The sequence below is a fragment of the Pelophylax lessonae genome, assembly GCF_965119305.1.
Source record: "Pelophylax lessonae genome assembly, chromosome: 5".
NCBI classification, from domain to species: Eukaryota; Metazoa; Chordata; class Amphibia; order Anura; family Ranidae; genus Pelophylax; species Pelophylax lessonae.
Window position 1 is genome coordinate 386497184 of NC_138772.1, and position 21650 is coordinate 386518833.

The 21650-nt window shown below is 38.3% G+C and overlaps 1 protein-coding gene across 9 annotated transcripts in view; it reads right to left on the bottom strand.

Moving 5' to 3' along the window:
• The window catches only part of PTPRM (protein tyrosine phosphatase receptor type M), a 974793-nt gene that overhangs the window by 244228 nt on the left and 708915 nt on the right, over positions 1 to 21650 (bottom strand). For 2 of the 9 annotated variants that reach the window (XM_082259728.1, XM_082259725.1), the window contains exon 17: positions 3869 to 3904. The exons of the other annotated variants lie outside the window; for them this stretch is intronic. In XM_082259728.1, coding sequence (XP_082115854.1) covers positions 3869 to 3904 — 36 coding nt within the window. The remainder of the gene's footprint in view (positions 1 to 3868; positions 3905 to 21650) is intronic. 9 annotated transcript variants of the gene reach the window in all.

Below are 21650 nucleotides of genomic sequence, written 5' to 3' on the forward strand. Positions count from 1 at the left end.
GATGAACGTATCCCCCCCATAGCTGACCACAGTCGGGTGGGAACTCAGAGAAGTAAAGAGACTGAGAACATTCTCGCTTGGAAGGTGTGATTTGGATGCCTGGTGAGACCAGACTGTACTAGAGAGTCCTTCCACCACTTGTAAGGAAGGAAAAGAGGTTTGAAAAAGACATCACAGAAACTTCTATCCCTGTCTGATATAACGTTGATTTTTATTGAATCAGAAGACATGACCCAGAAGAGGATGCCCTGGGACTGGTAAGAGACTAACATCACATAAGTTAATCTGCTGTTGGCTCTGAACTGTTGTGCTTTCTTCAAGGTCCCCAACTTTGCCACCCAGTGTTTTTTTTTTTCATTAATTACTGGCCAGTGGGATAAAAGGGTGGGACTGTTATAGCAATTTAGCACTGTCTTTATTTACTGTTGCTATGTAAATGCAGTTCAGTTCTGTTACTTACTTTTTGAATACTGTCCGAATACTGCAGGTGTTTAACCATATCTCTTTATGTAATGTTATTGTCATATTCATTGTTTGTATAAATGCACTTGCTAATCCTTTCTCCTTTTAGGCTATGCTTGGCCTAATACTGTACATCATCTGAAATAGCTCATAGTGTGTCAGGTGTGCAGAGAAATCACAAAACAATTCTGCCACTCCACTAGAGGTAGCACTACAACACAAAGCTTCCAGTCCTAATGTATAATATTGTAATAATTGCCATACAGCCAATTAGCAGTTTTATTTCTTTCCATTAGAGACTTATCAAAAAAGACTATTGTCAGCTTACCAGTCCTTAAGTTTAAGCTTGCAGCATAGAGTTGCCAATAAAACTAAATTGCTGTACCCAGCTGTATTGTGCAAAAATGAATTGCTTCTGCATCTGCAGTTAACCACCCATGGCATATTTCCCTACAAACAGCGCTTTTGTCTTTGGGGAAATATGCTGCATGCGTGGTTAAACCCTGAAGCAGAAGAAATTGATGCTTATGCAAGTATGGCTGCGTACAGCTATTAAAGTGTATGTAAACCCTTACATACACCCAGTGAAGTGAACAGCCTGAGATGATATACAGAGATGAAACAAAATCTTCCTACAAAGGTTTTACTTGTTTATCTGAAGCCCTATCTTCCCTACACCCCTTCAAAAGGGCAAAAGAGTGTTAAAATCCTTTTCCATAATTTAGTATCACAGAGGGGGGGTGGGGGAGACTGCAGTTACAGTGTGTGAGAGCTGATTGGAGGAAAGGAAAACCCCCCACACCTTCACACAGCAGAATAACTCTGTTAATAGACAAGCTGTGTGCTGAGCTCACCCTCCCCGACACAAATGTTATCTCATGTGTTGGGAAAACTTCTTAGAAGAGACACCTACTGATAGCAGAGGAAAAAAGCACCAGAGAAAAACAACAGTTAAAGCTTTGGGGAGAGATAAGTAAACACTACAGGTATATGCGATTTGCTCAGATTTCGTGACTAAGGTTTAGAACCACTTAAACTTGTATTGACAGCTGTACATGACACCTGTGGTTTCCGGCATTGAAATGCACCTTGAATTTAACACTTGAGAACTGGTAAGCTGAAAAATCTCTGTGTGCTTGAGGCCTATTTCAGGCTGCAGCTATCTGTGATTTTCTAATGGAGGCCACACACAACTTCCCTGGCGGTATTCCCGAGTGTGACTCGGGGTGGGATTTCACTGCCAAAAGCGGTAACCCCGAGCCACACTCGGGGTACCACCAGGGAGCATTGCTGGATCCTTGTAGAGGTTACTTACCTTGTCGCCGGGATCCAGCGATGTGTCCCTTGGGCATACGGCGGCCAGATCTTCCGCCCCATGCCTGTGAGCCCTGGCTTCCGTCTCCTGCGACGTGATGCTCGCAGGGGGGTGGAACCGGCGGCAAATTTGAAAAGTAAAAATCACAAACACACTGATTTAATTACAAAATAAAATAAATTGATATTAGTTTGCCCCCAAGTGCCCTTTCCTGCAGTTTTACTGTACTTTATATATATAGTATATATTATATATATATATATATGTGTATATATATATATATAATATATATATATATATATATATATATATATATATATATATATATGTGTGTGTATATATATATATATATAATATATGTATACGTATATATACATATACATATATATATATATATATATATATATATATATATATACACACACATATATACAGTTTATAGTTATTTATTAGATTATAATTTTTGATTTTGTGTTTCAAACACTTTATCATACCGGAGATCTTATAAAGAAGAACGCACAGTAAAAAAAAAAATCATATGTAAATAGTTGGTTTGGGCTGCTCGTCCTTAAGAATTACTAGCAAAATAATTGTACCGCTTTCAGCACCTAAAATCGGAAAGAATCATACCGCCAGGGAGTTTAATGATTTAACTGAACAATTCTTCCCAGAATTGGACAATATGATCGAATCAATCAATTAAGAAAAATCTGAACAATTTTTCGAAGATTTTTCTGATCAATGTGAAATGAAAAACCAATTAAAGCAAAGTAGATAGATGAAAATGATAGTTAGGCACATTGAAGAAGATTTTTGAATTTACAATCTTCTGATCATATTTTTTTCCTGGTCTGCAAATAGATCAACAATATGATTGTAAATAAATCACCTATGTATGGCCACCATTAAACGTCACACAAAAATGTTCACTTCTCTTTCCACTTTTATTTAGTTTGGGTACTAGATTTCCAGATATCCCAACCTCTCCATGATTTGCTTATTTTACTTTTTACTCTACAGCTGCCCAGTTCATTTGTAGTTGAAAGCTGATTGCCAGCTGGAGACAAAAGTACTGGCTACCACAGCCATGAGCTTGTATCGCCCACTTAAAACTTATGAGGTATATGTGCATTGGGCGGTCCTTAAATCATTAAATTTATTTTAATTTCAGGTTGTAATATTATAAAATCCAATAAAGTCTAAGAACACTATGACCTTTAGAGAAATATTCTAGCATCCAGTATTTCTGTGAAAGGGCACTACTAGAATTGCAGATTTTTTTTTTTCTTTTTTTGATAATGTGAGGATGCATTAGAACCAATATCAGATTTTTATGGCTTCCAGTGTCCCCAGATATATTCCAATGAATATATTTAAAAATGCTATCAATGATTCTTCCATATAAATTAATTTGTATCATGAGAGTCGTATCCTTAATATAAAAAAAATGTCATGGTTTTGTAACTACAGATAATAGACTGTATGCTGTAAAGGTTTTGTTTTAGTTATATCCAAACCCGTTGTACCATTGCAAGCATGAGGTTTGTGACTGACTGGGGCAACTTTTTGTTATGCTTAAAAACATAGATAAAAAAAAAAAAAACAGAACCTTGAATTTTTTATTATTATTTGCTGTATTATGTGCATTAGTGTTCATCAAGTGATCCCGAGTGACATAACAGGTTCTGCTTACACAAAGTTTATACTATATTTATAACTAAGATGGCATTTATTAGGCGCAAGAGAGAAGTAGCTGTAAAATGCACAGACATTGAGTATGTAAAGTACATTCTAAGGCATTTGGCACTGCTATTTAATGTTATCTCTATTGTACAATTATGCTTTATAAAGAATTTAAATATTAGTAGAAACAATGTAGCAGAAACAGGTTTAACATTACTGGTAAAATCCTGACATGGGCTATTAATGCTTAGAAACATGCTTAAGTAATATAAATATTTACATAAATTGTGTGTTTTCCCATCCTTACTTAAAGCTTAACTCTAACTAATGCATATATAAAATACAAAAATGAATGTATTCATTAATATACACCCAATTATATTTTTTAATTGCAACCAGTGTAAGTACCTGATATCAGCCTCTTGCAGTCTCTGTATAGCAGAGCTGGAGTGTGAGAGGAAAAAGCAGCATTAGAAGCCAATCAGTTGATGTACCAAAAAGAAGCATGCTGATAGAAGGAAACAGCAGAGTGACAGATGAGCTGATCAATATGCTGCTTCTCCTTTCACTGTCCTTTCCCAGGCTGGGGATGATCCAGCATGACTGAGGACATCTAGTGGCAGAAAAAGAAGACATCTCCTTTTTTTATTTGGCCTTTTATTAAGGCTTGTTCACACTAGTTGCGTTGGGCTACACTGGGCAGAATTGCCCATAGCAGGTCCCAACACAAGAACAAGACAATTAGCCTTATATCTTATAGCTTCAGTTCACAGCAATGTTGATGTGTGCTGAAAAAAGCAGGACACATTGCATTTTTTGTACAGCACAGTCTGTAACACATTGCATTTCACTGCAACACATACCAATTACATACATCTGTGAACAAAAAAAAAAAGGAAAAAAGCAAGCACTACAATACACCAGCACATAAGTTATGTTACAATTCCTCCCTTATTCGTTTTATAGGATGTGTTTATGACTTTTAGAGCAATGAGAGGTTCAGATATCATCCAGTCTGATACTAATGCAGATGTCAAAATTATTCACATACAGGCCGTCCCCAGGTTGCAAACATCCGGCTTACAAACGACTCCTACTTACAAATGGAGAAAGACAACAGGAAGTGAGGAGAAATGTCCCCCTAGGAAGGGAAAATTCACTCCTGTAAGAGTTCACATAGGAAAAAGGTGTCTCTACTAAAGCTTTATCACCAATCCTTGTTTCCAGAACAACCCAAAATTGTCAAAATCGAATTGTTACAGGGACACAAAGTGAGGTGAAATCTTCTGAACAAAGGTACAGACAGCAAAACAAATGGTACAGGGGTGTTAACCCTTCCCTATGCTAACCCAAAATATTTGGCTGGGGCTACAAATTAAAAATGTACCTGTTCCATCTTGCATACAAATTCAACTTAAAGCGGAGTTCCGGCCACATACACTTTTTTGAGCTAAAAATACCCCCCTAATCCTAAGCTACCCCCAATTACCCTAACACTAACCCCACATTACAGTACATTACATTTACTGAATAAAGATAAATACTTACCTTTAAAATTGATTGCAGAGCGCGGCCATCTCTGGTGTGGGCATCTGAAGCCGTGGTGTCCCCCGCTGTGTCCCTCTTCCTGGTTCTGGGCTACCCAGAATTCTGATCGCAATCTCGCGCATGCGCTGTAGATTGCGATCGACACTCAGAGTAGTGGCCGGCTGTTCCCATTGCATCCTGGGATTGATGACGCTCATCTCCCAGGATGCAATGCAAAGGAGGAAGTGACGTCGGGGGCCTGCGGCCGCACAAGGCGGAAGTGGAAGGAAGGTAAGTTTATTTTCATTAAAAATGAATGTAGGGCGTTTTAGTCGACTAAAATATACTGGAGTTTTAGTCGACTAAATACGACTAAAACTAAAACACTTGCAGAAGACTAAAATGGGACTAAAACTAAAATGCCATTTTAGTCCTAAGACTAAGACTAAAACTAAATTGAAATTTGCTGCCAAAATTAACACTGCTGTATTGCTTGCATACAGAAAATAAAAGCTGCTGAAGTCTCATATTTTCTTGGTCGCTTGTTAACTTATATTTCCTTAGTTTTCCCAGTAGTCCAGCGCTGATGTTTCTTTGTAAATGTTGTCACTTGTATCCCATAAATAGGAGTGTTTCTCTTTATTTCCAGGCAACATAAAAAGGAACTAAAGTCGAAGTATAAATAAAAATTGTAAGCAGGTAGAGTTTTTTGCCATAGAGATTCTGTATATTTCTGTTGCCCTAAAAAAAAAAAAATGTTCCGTTCTGGGTGACTTAAGTCATCTATGGCAAACCAATGCCTGAAGAGAGACTATAAGAAGGTGGTAGGAGTGACAGGGGAATGTGGACCTCAAGCAAAAAAAACAACAGAGAATTGAAAGCACACTCAGAGCTGAATAGATTTCCCCCTGAATACAATCAAAAATGGAGAAAAAAGGGACCATTTCACTCATGGGAATACCCCAATTGTAGATGAGTGGTACTCATATGGCCACAATAAGCATTCCAAAAATTAGGGACAACAAAAGAGAGAAAAATTGCCCCAAAGCACCATAATGATGAGAGCAGCTAAATTTCCAAATAATTAACACCAGCACATTTCTTGAATAAAAAAACAAATATTTATTGAACCATCAAAGAACAACAGTGATTAATTGAAAAAAACAGTAAAAGTTTTGGAGTGTGGACCTCACCTACATTGCTGGAGAAGGGTACTCTAGGAGGTAAGTCTGCCATAATTTGCAAGTAAGCTGTGCATACTTTACATTATGGCAAGAGCTTTGAGGATCAAAAGTACCACATTAATTGCTAAGAATATTACAGATGATATTTTGTTGTTTTCAAACACCTACAAAAAAAGAAATATTGGAACTGCCACTGCTGACTTGATTTTGAAGGTGGCTTTTACCTTGATCCTGGTTTACAATCTAGCTACTGCCCTTTAACAAGTATGCGGGGCAAGAATTCAGACTTCTTTAGATTCACTGGCTGCATATTTGTTATTTGCCCAGCCCTGGACCCTTAAAAACTCTCTAAGGTCAGCTCCCATATTTGTGCCTTCACATATTCACCGTAGACGCTCTAACATTGCATGAGAAAAATTATTGCTAAAAATATAGATAAATTTAAACTATAAAATGGAAAATATAGTGACTTATGTAATTACTATGCAACTTTGGCTATTCTGTACAGGCAAACTGTGTGACTTTATTTTTTTTATTTTTTACTTTTTTTGCAAAAAGTGACTTCATGACAGAAACGTAACTATCAATGAAAAGACCAAACAGATTTTCATGCTCATATCAACAGTACTTTCAATCACCAATGAAGCCACCGGTTTATTATATATATCAGTATTATTTATTTTGTCTTTTCCCTTTTCAGATACAAATAAATACTCCATCGGTTGTATTAAAGACTAAAGAATGCAGTTAGGCAGATGATGCCTTGAGACAGATTACTAATAATCTTTGATTCAGGGTCAGTAGAATGTAGTTCACTTTAGGCATCTTCTGACATAAGGGATTAAGGATTAAAAAGTTAAATTAAAATAGAGTTACTTACACAAGCTAATACATTGCTAATGCCTAGTGCTCTTACAATCGTCTTAGTCTTTAGCATTGGCCTGTACCAGATCAGATATTTTTTGGCCAAGCAGGAAGAAAGAAATACCAACAGTATGTATGTTAGAGTAGTTACTATAAAACAAATACAGGTTAAATAAAATCAGCTTCTACAGATTAGGAAACCTGCAAGCACACAGAGTAATAAGCATGAGTTCCTTGTCACGTTTTTGTATATACAGATTTCTTAGTGAAGGCCACTGGTTTGACCCTAAGGACAGAAAAGTACAATGCTTCTATGCGCACCAAGAGCACTGTAGAGTAAATATACCTATCAATAAGTTTTTATCTTTGCAGTCTATGTTATAAAAATTTAATGTTTTATGCTAAATGTGTGCTAATGTTTAGTACAATATTTGTATCAACTTGCAAGTGTGTGTATGAGAGACTGTTTGCATAATATGGATTATCTAATAGCATGAAGCTTTAAGTCGAATAAAGCTGGTCATGCAAGGTTAAGGATTTGCTCACTCGTAAGTTTTTCCCCACAGCGTTTAAGGCACATAAAAGCTCTCTTACAATAAAACAAACTTTGGTTTTTATGTTGTTGTGTACACCTCAGTGTTCCATTATAGTTCGATCAACAGAAGAATTGCATGCAGTATCTTTGTTGTCCCTAAATAGCTGAAACAAAAGCTGACTGAGCAGAGCATCTTTTACTGTGCTGGCAGCATTGTGAAAAATGGGGACCCGAAGTTAGCATGCCTGCTATCCAACTCCTTTATCAAGCTACTCAGGGTATGCACTGTAAGTATTAGGTAGACTGTGGACAGTATGGTAAACTTTATATTTGCATTAAAAATTACCAACAGGGGTTAGCCAAAAACTTTCAGCTTTACCAACCTTCTGTTGCCGGACTGGAGAGATTGCAGAGGAGGAAAGATAAACTAATAAGAGCTATGGGGATAGGTCAACCAAACTAAATGCATAATCCCTTTAAGAGATGCATTTAAGGGGGAGGTATAATGACCTTGTATAAATACATAATTGGTCCATATAGTGAACTTGGTGCAAAGTTGTTAACCTTAAGTTAATTGCAAGGGGTAAGGTGGCACTCTTTGCATCCCGAGAAAAAGAGAATTAATCTCCCCATGCGGAAAGCCTTTTTAACAGTGCTACGAAAAATGTGTAGTGTAATAGACTTCCCAGGGAGCTTCATTATTTTTGTTTCTTTTAACCAGTTCCGGACTGCCCGCCACAGATATACTGCGGCAGGCAGCCCCTTCTACGCAAACTGACGTAGGGGTAGGTCGGTCGTCCGCGTGTTGCCGTAGACAGCGGGGAAGCCGATGCATGGGGCTGGCGGCCGTGACTGCCACCGGCCACCCGCGATCGCTCCCCACTGAGAGAGAAGAACGGGCAACTGTTGTAAACACAGCTGACTGTTCTTCTCTCTGAAATGATCACAGAGCGCCTGTGATCCTTCTATATAGGATCACAGATCTCTATGGTCATTATAAAAATGGCCAACCACCCACAGTTAGAAATCACTCCCCTAGGCTTACATTTAACCCCTTTAGAGAGCCAGTGACTGACAGTCACAAGCTTTCTGCCCATGCAGACCTGAAAACTGAGGGATTAATAGATGCTGCATCTGCCTAGGTAAGTGTTATTTCTAAAAATAAAATACTGCCCAAACTTTTCTTTTAACCAATGCTGGAGTCCCCAAGCTACCTGTCATACATTCTCTTGCACTATACACAATTCAGTTATCATACAAGTATATGGAAATCCCTCTTTATCTTATATTTTTGTGTATTTTCCCTTTAAACTAATCAATACAATTTGCAGATAGCCGACCTAAATCCTTATGAAGTGCATCTGAATGTATTAGGATGTAGATCTGATCCTAATCTATTTTACTATTTTCCAATGCATGTATGCACAATTACCAAATCATGTTCAATCATAGTCGTATGCCTAGCAATAAGCTGTAAACTCAGGAACAAAAATGCAATTCTTGCAGTTTACTTGTCCTTAGACATGTTGACTGCATTAGTTTCTTATTTTTCAGGTTTTTTTCCTATATTTTCAGGTGGTCCTGCCATTAACACACTTCCTGACCTAGGATGACAACTTTTACACAATGTACTGTGTGGAGAAACAGCATTGTCACTCCTCTCTTCTTCTTTATAACACAGGTGGGAGAGGTTCTTTCGTCAGCTATTGTATTCAGAGAGCCAGCACCCACAGCTATCAGAATACCTGAATAGTGACTTTGGCTAACTGACTGCAGTTACTACTCATTTAACTTTTTTCTCCCTGACTCCTGAGATTTCCTAATTGAAGCATATCAAGCCTGGTGAAGTTGGCACCCATAGCTTGAATTACAGACTAATCCTAGAAATTGGCTGAAATTTGAGCCATGTAAAGCCAGCTTAAGCAGCCAACAGTTACTTCTTACCTCCAATGTAAGACTGATGTACCATCACTCATTTATCACAGTTACAGAATGTCCACACCATATAGGTATGGCTGACTCTCTCTGGCCACAAAGGCACTATAAAATTATAGCCATAATGGGGTTAAGGATGAATTAATATTCTTTAAAACAAGGGCACACCGTTTATGTACACCTGTTCTTTTTTATATGCTATATATTTTTCAGGAAAAAACACAATTTTCATTTTAAACTTGTACTTGCTTATGAAGCAGCCCTTAATTCATTTCTCATATAAACCAGCTTTTTCTGGCAGACCAATAGGACGTGGTTCAATATTTTTCATTAAACTGCTCTGAAAGAACATAATTCAATCTATTAAAAAAAACTGCAGTCCAAGAAATCTGAATAACAATACACATACTATCTGTAATACACAATATGATGAGCCTAATAAAAAGTTGTAAATTACATTGTAACTGTGAAAATGTGAACTGAAAAGCGGAAAAAAAAAAATAATATATATATATATATATATATATATATATATACGAAAAAGAGCTAACATTTTAAAGAAAAGTTGCCTATTCAATTTCAGATAACATAGGATAACTGAATATAACATAATTCTGCTAGTATTCCACAGAAGATAAGATCAGAGTGAAGAGGTTTATTTAAACTCTGGGCTCTTACTCTTACTCTTTATTATATCCTCCTAGACTAAGCAGCCAATATAGCCTGCATATATACATGGGGGTGGATAGAGGATATACAACTAGATTCCCCCTTTTTTATAAGCAGCTTTAAATGACAAGTTTCTTCCAGTTTCTGTTACTATATCACCCTATTGGGTTTTGACTGCTATCTGGTGCTCAATTACAAAAATTCCTCCTTACATACTGTCAAAGTTAAACTGGCTTTATCAGACAGGATATAGGGAAGAATCTCTACCAGTAAAAAAGACAGAAATAATTTTAATTTAAGTAAAGTAGAGAAGGCTTAAAACCCTGTCAGCTTTTTATTGTTCAATTACAAGCATAAGCCAGCACACCAACCATTTATCTAAAAATAATTGAGATGAAAATACAAAAATGTATTGAGGTCAACATCATAAAGTTAGAAGGGCACACAGCATACATTGACACATGGGTTCCCTTTTTCAAGGTGATGGAAAGAGAACGGTAACCAAACAGGTGACTATATATACACATTCCAAAATGGACAACAAATTTCTTACTGATGCCCGACACCAAAAAAGAACCCCAAATACGACGAGCTCAGTAATGACATGCAATGCCAAGCTGCTTCAAGCAAAGCCAACAGAATACTGGCATGTATAAAAAAAGGATTCACTTCAGAGATAAAATGATAATTCTCCCACTCTACATGACTCTAGTCTGGCCACATCCCGAGTATGCTGTCCAGTTCTGGCCACCGGTCCTCAGGAAGGATGTGCTGGATCTGTAGAGGGTCCAGAGAAGGGCGACAAAGCTAATAAAGGGAATGGAGGACTTCAGCTATGAGGAAAGACTGCAAGCATTGAACTTATTCTCTCTGGAGAGGAGACGTTTGAGAGGGGATATGACATCAATCTACAAATACAGTACTGGCAACTAGGGATGATCGAACGGTTCGGGTCGACCATCGGTTCGACCCGAACATTGGGTGTTCGAGGTTCGGCCGAATTTAGAACTTTTTGCCCAAAAAGTTCGGAATTCGGCAACCAGAACCACCCAAAATGCAATGCTTCAGGAAATGGGCTTTAAAAGCCCGTGATTGGACCAGAACCATTAGCAAAAGCCAATTGAGGGGGCAGGAGAATGCTAGGAATGTGATTGGAGTGACTAGAGGGTCCCTAGACCAATCATTAGTGAATACGCCCCCCAGTATATAAGATCGCCCCCCGCCATATTCCTAGCATTGTTATACTGGACATGGAAGAGAATGGAAGCAGTTCTGTTAATTTTACTTTAAAAGTGTCATTTAGCTATTTTTAGTGTGAGGAAAGGGATATCTAGTGTAGTTAGAGTGCTCCTTTACACTTAAGTTAGCTTCAAAAATTCAGTTTCTGTAGGGAAAGTGTTAAGTGTAAGGGGACCGTAGTGTAGTGTAGGGTTAACTGGCAGTGACTGCTATGGCAGGGTGACAAAACCCTTCCATAGCAGGGTGACCGCTATAGAGAAATGATCATTTCTCTGAATTGCTTCGGCACACCCATATGGCTTCTCATCAGCCAAGCATTTTTTATGCTGCAGGGGCTGCCACTGCCAGTGCTTTTTTGAGGACATGTTTGATGTCAGACATGACATCTGAACATGTGTATAGGGGGTATATATATATATGTCTAGGTGTGTATATAAATATATGTATGTGTGTATATATACCACAATACACAAGTTCAGATGTTTTGCCTGCCTCAGAAGAACCCAAAAAAATGCCAAAAAAACGCTAGCGTCAAAAAAAAAAATGCCCAGGTGTGTTTTTGCTGGCATTTTTTGGGGGGTTTTGGAGGCAGGCAAAACATCTGAACTTGTGCACAGTACCACTATACACAAGTTCAGATGTTTTTCCTGACTGCAAAGAACCCAAAAAAATGCCTGCTTTGAAACCGGCAAGGTGTGGAGAGAAGCCAACCCCCTGAAAGTTTTCTAATACATACAATCCTTTTTTTTTCTGGTTCTGGACATGCTACAGAGCTGAAACTTCACAGGTACACCTTTTAGACCCCCCAGACACAAAATCACACAAAAAAAGTTCTTAAAAATTGTCATTTTTGATAAAAAAGCCAATTATTGAAAAAAAAAAAGAGATTTTTTGATTTTTACTTTGGATTTCAGATCTGGTGGGTCTAAAAGGTGTACATGTGAAGTTTCAGCTCTGTAGCATGTCCAGAACCATAAAAAAAAAGATTGTTTGTATTAGAAAACTTTCAGATCTTCACCAATATGGTTTCTCGCTTTGCACAGCACCTTACCGCTTTAAAAGCAGGCATTTTTTTTGGGTTCTACTAAATCCAAAGTAAAAATCAAAAAATCTCTCTTTTTTTTTTATTTTTTCAATAATTGGCTTTTTTATCAAAAATGACAATTTTTAAGAACTTTTTTTGTGTGATTAATAGTTAATGGGGCATGACCCAGAACCCTAGGCACTTTTTAGGGGCATTTATTGGGTTTTAGGGCTTAAAAATGGTGTTTTTTGATTACAGAAGTTCGGGTCCCATTGATTTCAATGGGGTTCTGAAATCCGAACCGAACTTTTGGAAAATTCGGGTGTCCTGGTCGAACCGAACTTTTCAAAAGTTCGATCATCCCTACTGGCAACCCCAGCATAGGGAACAAACTTTTCAGCAAAAGGGAATATAAAAGGAGTCATGGCCATTCACTAAAATTAGAAGACAAGTGGTTTAAGCTTAAATTGCGTAAAGGGTTCTATCCCGTCAGAGCGGTAAGGATGTGGAATTCTCTTCCACAAGCAGTGGTATCAGCAGGGAGCAAAAATAGTTTAAAAATTTAAAAAATCTTAATGGTTACTAAAGCAGGAGAGTGCAAAATCTGCACAAAAACCAATCAGCTTCCAGTTTTTTTTTTTTTTTGTCAAAGCTTAAATGAGCAAGCTGAAGCTAAAAGCTGATTGGCTACCATGCGCTGCTGCACCAGATTTTTCATTCTCTAGTTTTGGTAAATTAACCCCATAGTCTCCATCATTTTTATGTATTTTTTTCAGCTGAAGTACTTGGCTGCCAGTCACCTTACTTCCTAGTTCTAAACTGACCACACAAAACACAGAAGTTAATATGTGTAGTCAGATTTTATCCTTCGACTAGCCATTCAGAGGTACAGGGCACTGTGTAGAGATACAGCATGCCTAGCCACCATGCACCTTGCCCGTATCACAGCCTGCTTCTTGTATATTCCCCCTGCTCAAGCATAGCCTGCATATTGCCTGAAGCTGAACCGATTATGGAATATGGGCACACTGTGTACAGGGACCTTAACCCTCACTATCAGGAAGAAGATGCATGGTCCTATGACAGAACTTTCAACCTTGTAAAACTAGGTAAGAATGATCACTTCTGAACGGAGAAAAAGCAGTTATGTTACCTACATAGTTATAACTGTATGAGGCCTCATAAGCACATGGAGTGAAACGCGTTTGCTGCTATCCTGTTTGTCTTGCAATGTCGATGTTGGACTTTTTGATTTGAAGAAATAAAACTCAAGTTTCTACTTTCCTGAGACTGGAAATGACACTTTCTTTCTACATGCATCAGGCCTCATGTACACTGCAGCTACTAAATGGACATTTAGGAGCAGTTGGGCGTTATTTTCAGGAGCCCCTGAACTCTCCTCAATGTTATCTTATGTGTACATCTACACTAAGTAGTTTAGAGTAATTTAGAGGCAGTTGAGGTTACAGGCATTTTTTTGACAGCAGAAAAATCACATTCAGGACTGTAGTATACCGGCATTTCAAACCCCAAATGCTTGTAAACGTGTGCAAACGCGGTATGCGCGTTTGCATTTATAAGCGTTTTGAAGGGGAAAATATTTCTGATACTTTTTGAACATCTAAAAATGTTGAAAAAACATCCATTTTACAGCTTTTACATACTGAGTTTATGCGAGTTTAGCAGCAGTTATGAGCATCTGAGGTTAGAAGTATTTTTTAAAGATAACTTCAGGAGACCCTCCCAAATACCAACATTGCATGAAAAACAAGTACATTATTAACTACTTCAGCCATTCTGTGACAGAAGACAGAGCAGCATCACAGAGAGCAGTGTGCTTGTAGATAGCTGTCTTATTTTTTCTTTTTTCACTATGGATCATGTGTGAGGAAATGCTCCTGGTGTTGCTAAGGCTCCAAAGCCGTAGAAAATTGCATGAGAGGACCAGAGTTCATTGCTACTGGACTCATCCATTGATGCAGGCTACCGCATGTGGGGAAATTTGTGTTTTTCACAGTTGGTTTCCAGCTGTCAAGTTTCCAGCGTTCAGAAGAGGTTTTCAACTGCCCTGTGTACATGAGCCCTTAAATAGTGTCTATAATATAGTACATTTACAACTACTTTAAGTTTAATTATAGGCAACAGTTTTTCTACTTACTTTTTTACTTATTTATTTTCTAATCGTTATAGGTGATAGAAATTGTAGTTGACCAATATTACTCTTCTCACAATTACAAGAAACTGGTTCTTGCTCTTAAAATGCTGCCACCAATACCATCGATATAGCAGGCAACTGCAAGTATGAAGGCCTCATCCCACAGATGCCTGCCTGGCACATAAAATATTCTTGATGGTGTCTCTGGGATGAGACATGCATGTTTTAATTTAAAACAATAAAAAAAAAAAAAACTGGCCCAGTCCAGTTTTAATATAATCTATGAGTATTTAATCAATCACCAAACAAAACAAATTGATATACTGCCTACTGACTGACTCTTAGTTTGGCTTTATATTTTGCTGTCATGTATTTGTTCTTCCTTTTGATGACAGTAAAGAATAAAAGTGCCCATAAACAAAATAAAAACATCTATTGTGACTCACTGACATCAGTGAGTCACATAGGATAACTGAATTCCACCCTCTACACTCCATGAAAACTGCTCTCCTAAAACTCACAAACGATCTGCTAACAGATAAATGCAATGAACGCTATTCTGCACTCCTACTCCTGGAGCCATCTGCTGCCTTTGGCACAGTGGACCACCACCTCCTTTTCAAAAAACTCCACGTCTTTGGTCTCTGTAACTGTACTCTTCACTGGTTGTCATCCTACTTATCCAACGCACTTTTAGCGTTACTTACAATTCTACTTCCTTCTCTCCTCTCCCTTTCTCCTTCAGGGTCCTCCAAGGTTCTCTTCTTGGACCTCAATTATTCTCCATTTACACCTTCTCCCTGGGTCAGTTAATATCCTCCCATGGCTTCCAATGCCATCTCTATGCTGACGACACCTAAATCTTTCTCTCTACCCCTCAGTTCACTCCTTTGGTATCCTCACAAATCACTAATTTACTAACTGTCAGTCTGAATGCCATACTACTTCCTCAAACTTAATCTATCCAAAATTGAGCTCATAATTTTTCCATCAGCTCATCTCCCCACAATTATTACCGTTTGTATCACTTGACCCTCCCTCCTAGATTGTAGGCTCTAACGAACAGGGCCCTCTGATTCCTCCTGTATTGAATTGTATTGTAATACCATCTGCCCTCATTTTGTAAAGCAGTTCACTGTTGGTGCTATAAAAAAACTGTATAATAATAATAAAAATATTTTAGACAATCATTTGTACAGCTGAAAGTGAATAGCTCTATTTACAAGAGGAACACATAGCAATATATTTACAGAGGTTTTTATGTCTCTCCTGTGCTACTCCAAGGTCAACCTTGGTGAGGATGAGTTCATGTATGAAAACCATACACCTTATTGTTTCCCTCCATTGTGTACACAGCATGAGATAAGAGACAGTCAAAGCTTTGCATAGGGTCCATGTTTATAAGAGATAAACCTATTTACTGCATGTTGTAGTGACTCATGCTCTTGTTATTTCTCATCTCTATGAGCTGAAATGCATTTCTTCCTTGAAAGATAGATTGATAGTTTCAATATATGAACTGGGCTAAGAAGTAGGCAAGTGCAATTTTATTCTACATGGAAAATATCAGTGAGGTTAAGAAGTATTTCCCATAATCAGTGCAAGTAAGACTTTTAAATTGCAATCCATCTGCTAGAGCAATAAGAATGTACAGTAAGTGAGCAAACATTCTGCCATTATATTTATTGTCTGGAACAAATGAGTATAAGCAATTTTGTTGTAGGTAATTAGTTTTCTCAGCAATGTAACCCAAACATTAGAGTCTGGTTTAAAAAAAAAATAATGCAGAAAACAAAACAGAGGGACATGTAAACTATCAGAAGTGTCTTAAGGTAAAATAGAGTTTTACGTTTTATTATTTTTTCACTATTATACCAATGTATTTACACAAAAAAGAAAGACTTTTATGGCCTAATTTAAACCCTGTACAGAAAAAATAGACCACAACCAAGTGGGGTTCTCCAGTAACCTAGAAAAGTGTACTATAGCGGTTAAACATCTGAGATAGAATCCAGTTAGAGTAAAATATAATCTTTATTGTACAATTACATAGTTACATAGTCGGTAATGTTGAAAAAGGGCACCAATTCATCCAGTTCAGCCTGTGGTGTGTCAGTGTGCATGTGTTTATGTAAATGATAAAAGAAGAAATAAAAACATACCACTCTATACATATAGAAATGTACCACTACCTCCATGTTTGGCTGCTATAGTCGGCTTTTCTGGGTTACTGGAGAGCCCCACTCCGATCGTGACCTATCTTTTTTTGAACAAATGTATTTAGGCACTTTATGCAACTGTACGGCGGTAAACAGGCATGGTCAAAGTGAGATGGTCATTTGTTTGATGATAATAATTTAGTGATGCAGTATCAGAATAATAGCAGCTAACTGAAATGATTTGCTGCATACAGTGTGACCTGTCCAGGGATGGACGAGCCTGAGCAAGCAATGCTGCCACGGAGTGTGCAACTGTTCTATGAGGTGTCTTTTGTGTTGAAAAACACCTCGGATATATAAATAATCAAATATGTGGAACCAGGAGCTTCTGAATTCTATGAATGAAAAAATCCCAATTCCAGTATTTAAGGCAGGTCCAGCTTAGACACCAGTCTAGCACCCAGTTTTCTTTTATAAATTACACAAAGAAGAAATAGGTGACAACCAGGGACCACTGCAGGATATTTCTTTAAAAAAATGATTATAAGGAAATATACTCTAGGGTGGTTTGACCTGTAACATGATTAGAGTATTGTAAGATATTTAATATGTATATAGGGGAATAGGGTGGCCTAGGGTATATTTTTGGACAAGGTTGTCCAGTTTTTATTGGGGGGATAAGTGTGCATTTATTATTGGCATTAATATTTTGATATATTAAAAAAAAAACTATTTTATGATTCCTGATTATCACTTATTTCTTCTTTGTATAATTTATAAAAGACACTTCAGAAATGCTTAAAGACTTATTATGGATCTACCATGTCTTAAAGCCATGGAAAGGCAGCTGTCTCTAAGCCGAGAAACATATGAGGATCTTTAGAGCTAGCTGTCAATAGATGATCATCATGCTGATATGATAACAGAAGAACAGAGCAGCAGAAAGTCACGGCACTTAGGGCTTTGGAGAGAGATAAGCAAACACTACAGAAATATATGTCCAGGTTAAATTTCATGAATCGGGTTTACATCCACTCCAAGCAAAAGAAAAATGTTTTACTTTTTTGCATTGTCTCTACAACCTATTCCAAGGCAAAAAAAAAAAAGAAACATGCACATTTTTAAATGTTTTATACCTTTAACCACTTGCCCTCCGGAAGATCTACCCCCCTTCATGACCAGGCCAATTTCTGTGATATGGCACTGCGCTACTTTAACTGACAATGGCGTGGTTGTGGAACACTGTACCCAAATAAAATGTATGCCCTTTTTTTCCCCTTTTTTCTTTTGGTGGTATTTGATCACCTCTGCGGTTTTTATTTTTTGCGCTAGAAACAAAAAAAGCTTACAATTTTGACACTAATACGGTGATCAGTGCTAAAAAATATGCACATTGCTGTACTAATGCCACTGGCTGGAAAGGGGTTAACATCAGGGGCTACTTAGGGGTTAACTTTAATAAATAAAAGAACATCTAGTGCTCTCTATAACTATTCAGACTTTAATAATAAAAAAGATGGTATAAAACTTACAAACACTGCACTTCAGTCAAGTGAAGACAGTCAATGCTGCTCAGTACATGGTAACACTGTAAGGATGGCCTGCGGGTGATGTCACGCGTTGCTCCTACCCGTATGCGTTACGTCCTGGGCAGGACTTTGTGTAAGATTCTGGTACCTTTGGTACCCTTATTTACTATTTTCCTTTCAACATTGCGTCCCACCTTTCTAGTTAGGTGGAACGCATACACCTTTAAGACGGATGACGTCATCGCTGAGCGCCGCTGAGCGGCTATTTCAATCGCCGGCGTTCTCTCTCACGTTGTTCGTTTAATGTGTGCCTACATGCTCACAAGCCTTGTCTTGCTGTCGGAACCTCCAGCTATTTGCCTTTACCTGGAACAGATCGGAACCTCGCTACTGATCCCGTATCTCGCTACCGGATCACTCCCTCACTACTGGACCCCTCTACTTACTAAACCTTACTAGTGATAAGTACCCCACAGGGGAATCCTCCATAACTAACTTACACTATCATCTTCTGCACATTAAGGACTGTTACTATCTATGCATACTAATTCTACCATCTGCACTGTTACATAGATTGCTAGCTCTTGAGTCTACTACCATCTATCCTTGCACTGGGTTAGTCTATCCTGTATATGTCATCTGCTGTCCTTACCACCTGTTACCATACATGATTACTAACCTATCTGCATTCTACCTATTACCATCTACTACTCTCCTGAACATTACTATCAAGTGCTTACCATTACTGTCACTGCTCACACCTGTCCCTTCAGCACATCACCTCCATACTATCATATACATCCTATCACTCCAGGAACATCTTATTGAGTGTGTGTATATCTGTATGCTGAAGCAGACAGGCCCACAGTGATGAGTCTGGAGAGTTGGATCTGGTATTCCAACACATCTCTACATGACTACTGAGTGGAGATTCTGCAGCTGCAAATCCAGCTTACAATAAAAACGCAGGAGCGTTACACTTTGTCAGTGGGAAAACCAGCATTATTTCAAGTGTGGGAAATTACCCCTTTTTAATTAGGGACTATTGGTTCGACAGCTTAACTCAGTACAACTTATATCCATGTAAGTCCAACAAGTGTAGTGGCAAGGGTTTTGCTTGTGGTGGCAGATAACTGCGCAGCCAGATCATGTGTGGTTGCCATGGAGCCCACAAGCGTACTTAAGGGCTGGCTCACTACGGGGCTCCATTCCCGCTGACGAAGTCCCGCCAAGGACATAACACGTATGGGGGGAGAAGCAAAGTGTGAAGTCACCCGCGGCCATCCTTACAGTGTTACCATGTATTGAGAAGTGCTGACTGTCTGCACTTGACTGACATGCAGTGTTTGTAAGTTTTTTACCATCAGTTTTTTATTATTAAAGCCTGAGTAGTTATAGAGGGCACTAGATGTTCTTTTATTTATTCCATATTCCACAGACAGATTCTCATCTAAACACTGTTTGCTGGTTTGAGAGTCTGTGACCCCATTGGGGAAGGCGCATTGAGACCATTATGGTCATATGAAAGAGGTGAGAGGCTGTGTGTGACAGTGGTGGAGGGAGTCTTACAGTGGCACTGTCTCAATTTTAAGCACCTATCCACAGTGATTATGTTCATGAGGATCTGATGTGATGGACGTTTATGATGTTTTAAGAATATAGGTTTAACAGAATTTTGCGCTGCACTATTTTATTTGATTGTTTTGACTTAAGGGGTTGTGTATTGACCTCAAAGTGTTCAACTTGCATACTTAATTGATAGCCATTATTGTGATTTGCGCTAAATAATATTGTCTATTTTTGATAACTGTGTGCCTAGACTGTATTTTCTTACTATGGGGGGGGGGGGGGTGCTTGTACTAGGGAAAGGGGGCATAGATCCGTGCCCCTTAGCAGGAACTCAGGATCCAGACCTTCTGTACTGACTGAATGGCGATCTGCCTTGTTAGACAGACTACCGTTCTCCCTCTGTACTGAATGATCAGCTGGGGCCAGCAGTCATTGAGTCCGCAGTACTGGCGATCAGCTCCCGCTGTGTATCATCACAGTGGGAGCTGGCTGGCGGCGGAGCTGGCGTGTGCTCCAGTCCTGGAAGTGTCGGATGACATACTAGGTACGTGATCCGGCAGCAGTGCAACTTTGCAGCTGTATATCTAAGTTATAAGGTCGGCAAGTGGTAAACGCACTGCAAATACAGAAAAATTAGCTTTTAATATGCTAGAAATAAAGTGTGCGCTTACCTTCTTCTTTGACATGACAACAAAATAGTGTTGACTTACCATAGACAACTAGGTTGTTCCCTTTGCAGGAGAATGTTCCCTTAGATTAGTGAATGAAGTAAAGCTCAGTTCCATCATCCCATCAAGTGCAAGCACCAAGTATTTTTTATTTCTTTGCACCCAGTTGGGTATTTTTTTCAAAGTGAATTTTCACAGCATTCACTAAGCTGAGGGAAAATTTCATTGCAAAATGAACAGCCTACTGGTCCTTATTTTTATTAATTCACACAATTCTCACAATTCATAACAGTGTATTTTTGGCTCTGAATTCCAAAACACATCAGCTCTGCTTACTTTCTCATGCATTCCAAAAAAAGTCGTCCTTATCTTTCCTGCCATCATCTCCATAACCCCCACGTGTCCATAAGTAAAGAGCACAGAAAATTATCAGCTTCCTGAATTATATGGCAAAACCAACACATCATTTATACAAATACCTCTCTTGTTTTACTTCCCTAAATGTAACAACATCAGATGTTGCTAAAGGATGATGGTAATTTTCACATAAATGCACACACACATATCACATATGATAAAAAAACTCTTGCTAATGTTTATTCCCTGATTAGTCACATTTATAACAACATTACAATGTTATCTCTGGAACAAAAAACAAGATTAAGTTATTTACAATTTTTTTTTTTAAGTTTTTTTTTCCACTTGTGGATCTTGATCATACTACTGTAAGTACACCCAAAAGAAATGAACAAAGTACGCGTTGTGTACATAGCATGTCATGTCCCTCTAACCCTCCTGCCCCCCACTGCTCTTGCTGGAAATTTCCAGCTTTCATTTTGTAAAGTATTAGGCCTCTTGCACACTGCAGCTTGAAAAAGCTCAGTACTGCTTTTTTTACTGAGCTAAAATACAGTCCATTATTTGAAATGTGTCTATACACACGCGCATAAAAAGTGCCGCACATTCATCAGTTAAAAAAAAAAATTGAAAAATCTGCATTTTGGGTCAGTAATTTACACCTCATGCGCGCAAATGCCCGCAAATACGCGCAAATGCTCATTCGCATATTGTACAGAATGAGAAAACGGGAATATGTTTGCACGTAAAGGCACAAAATTGTGCGAACGCATATG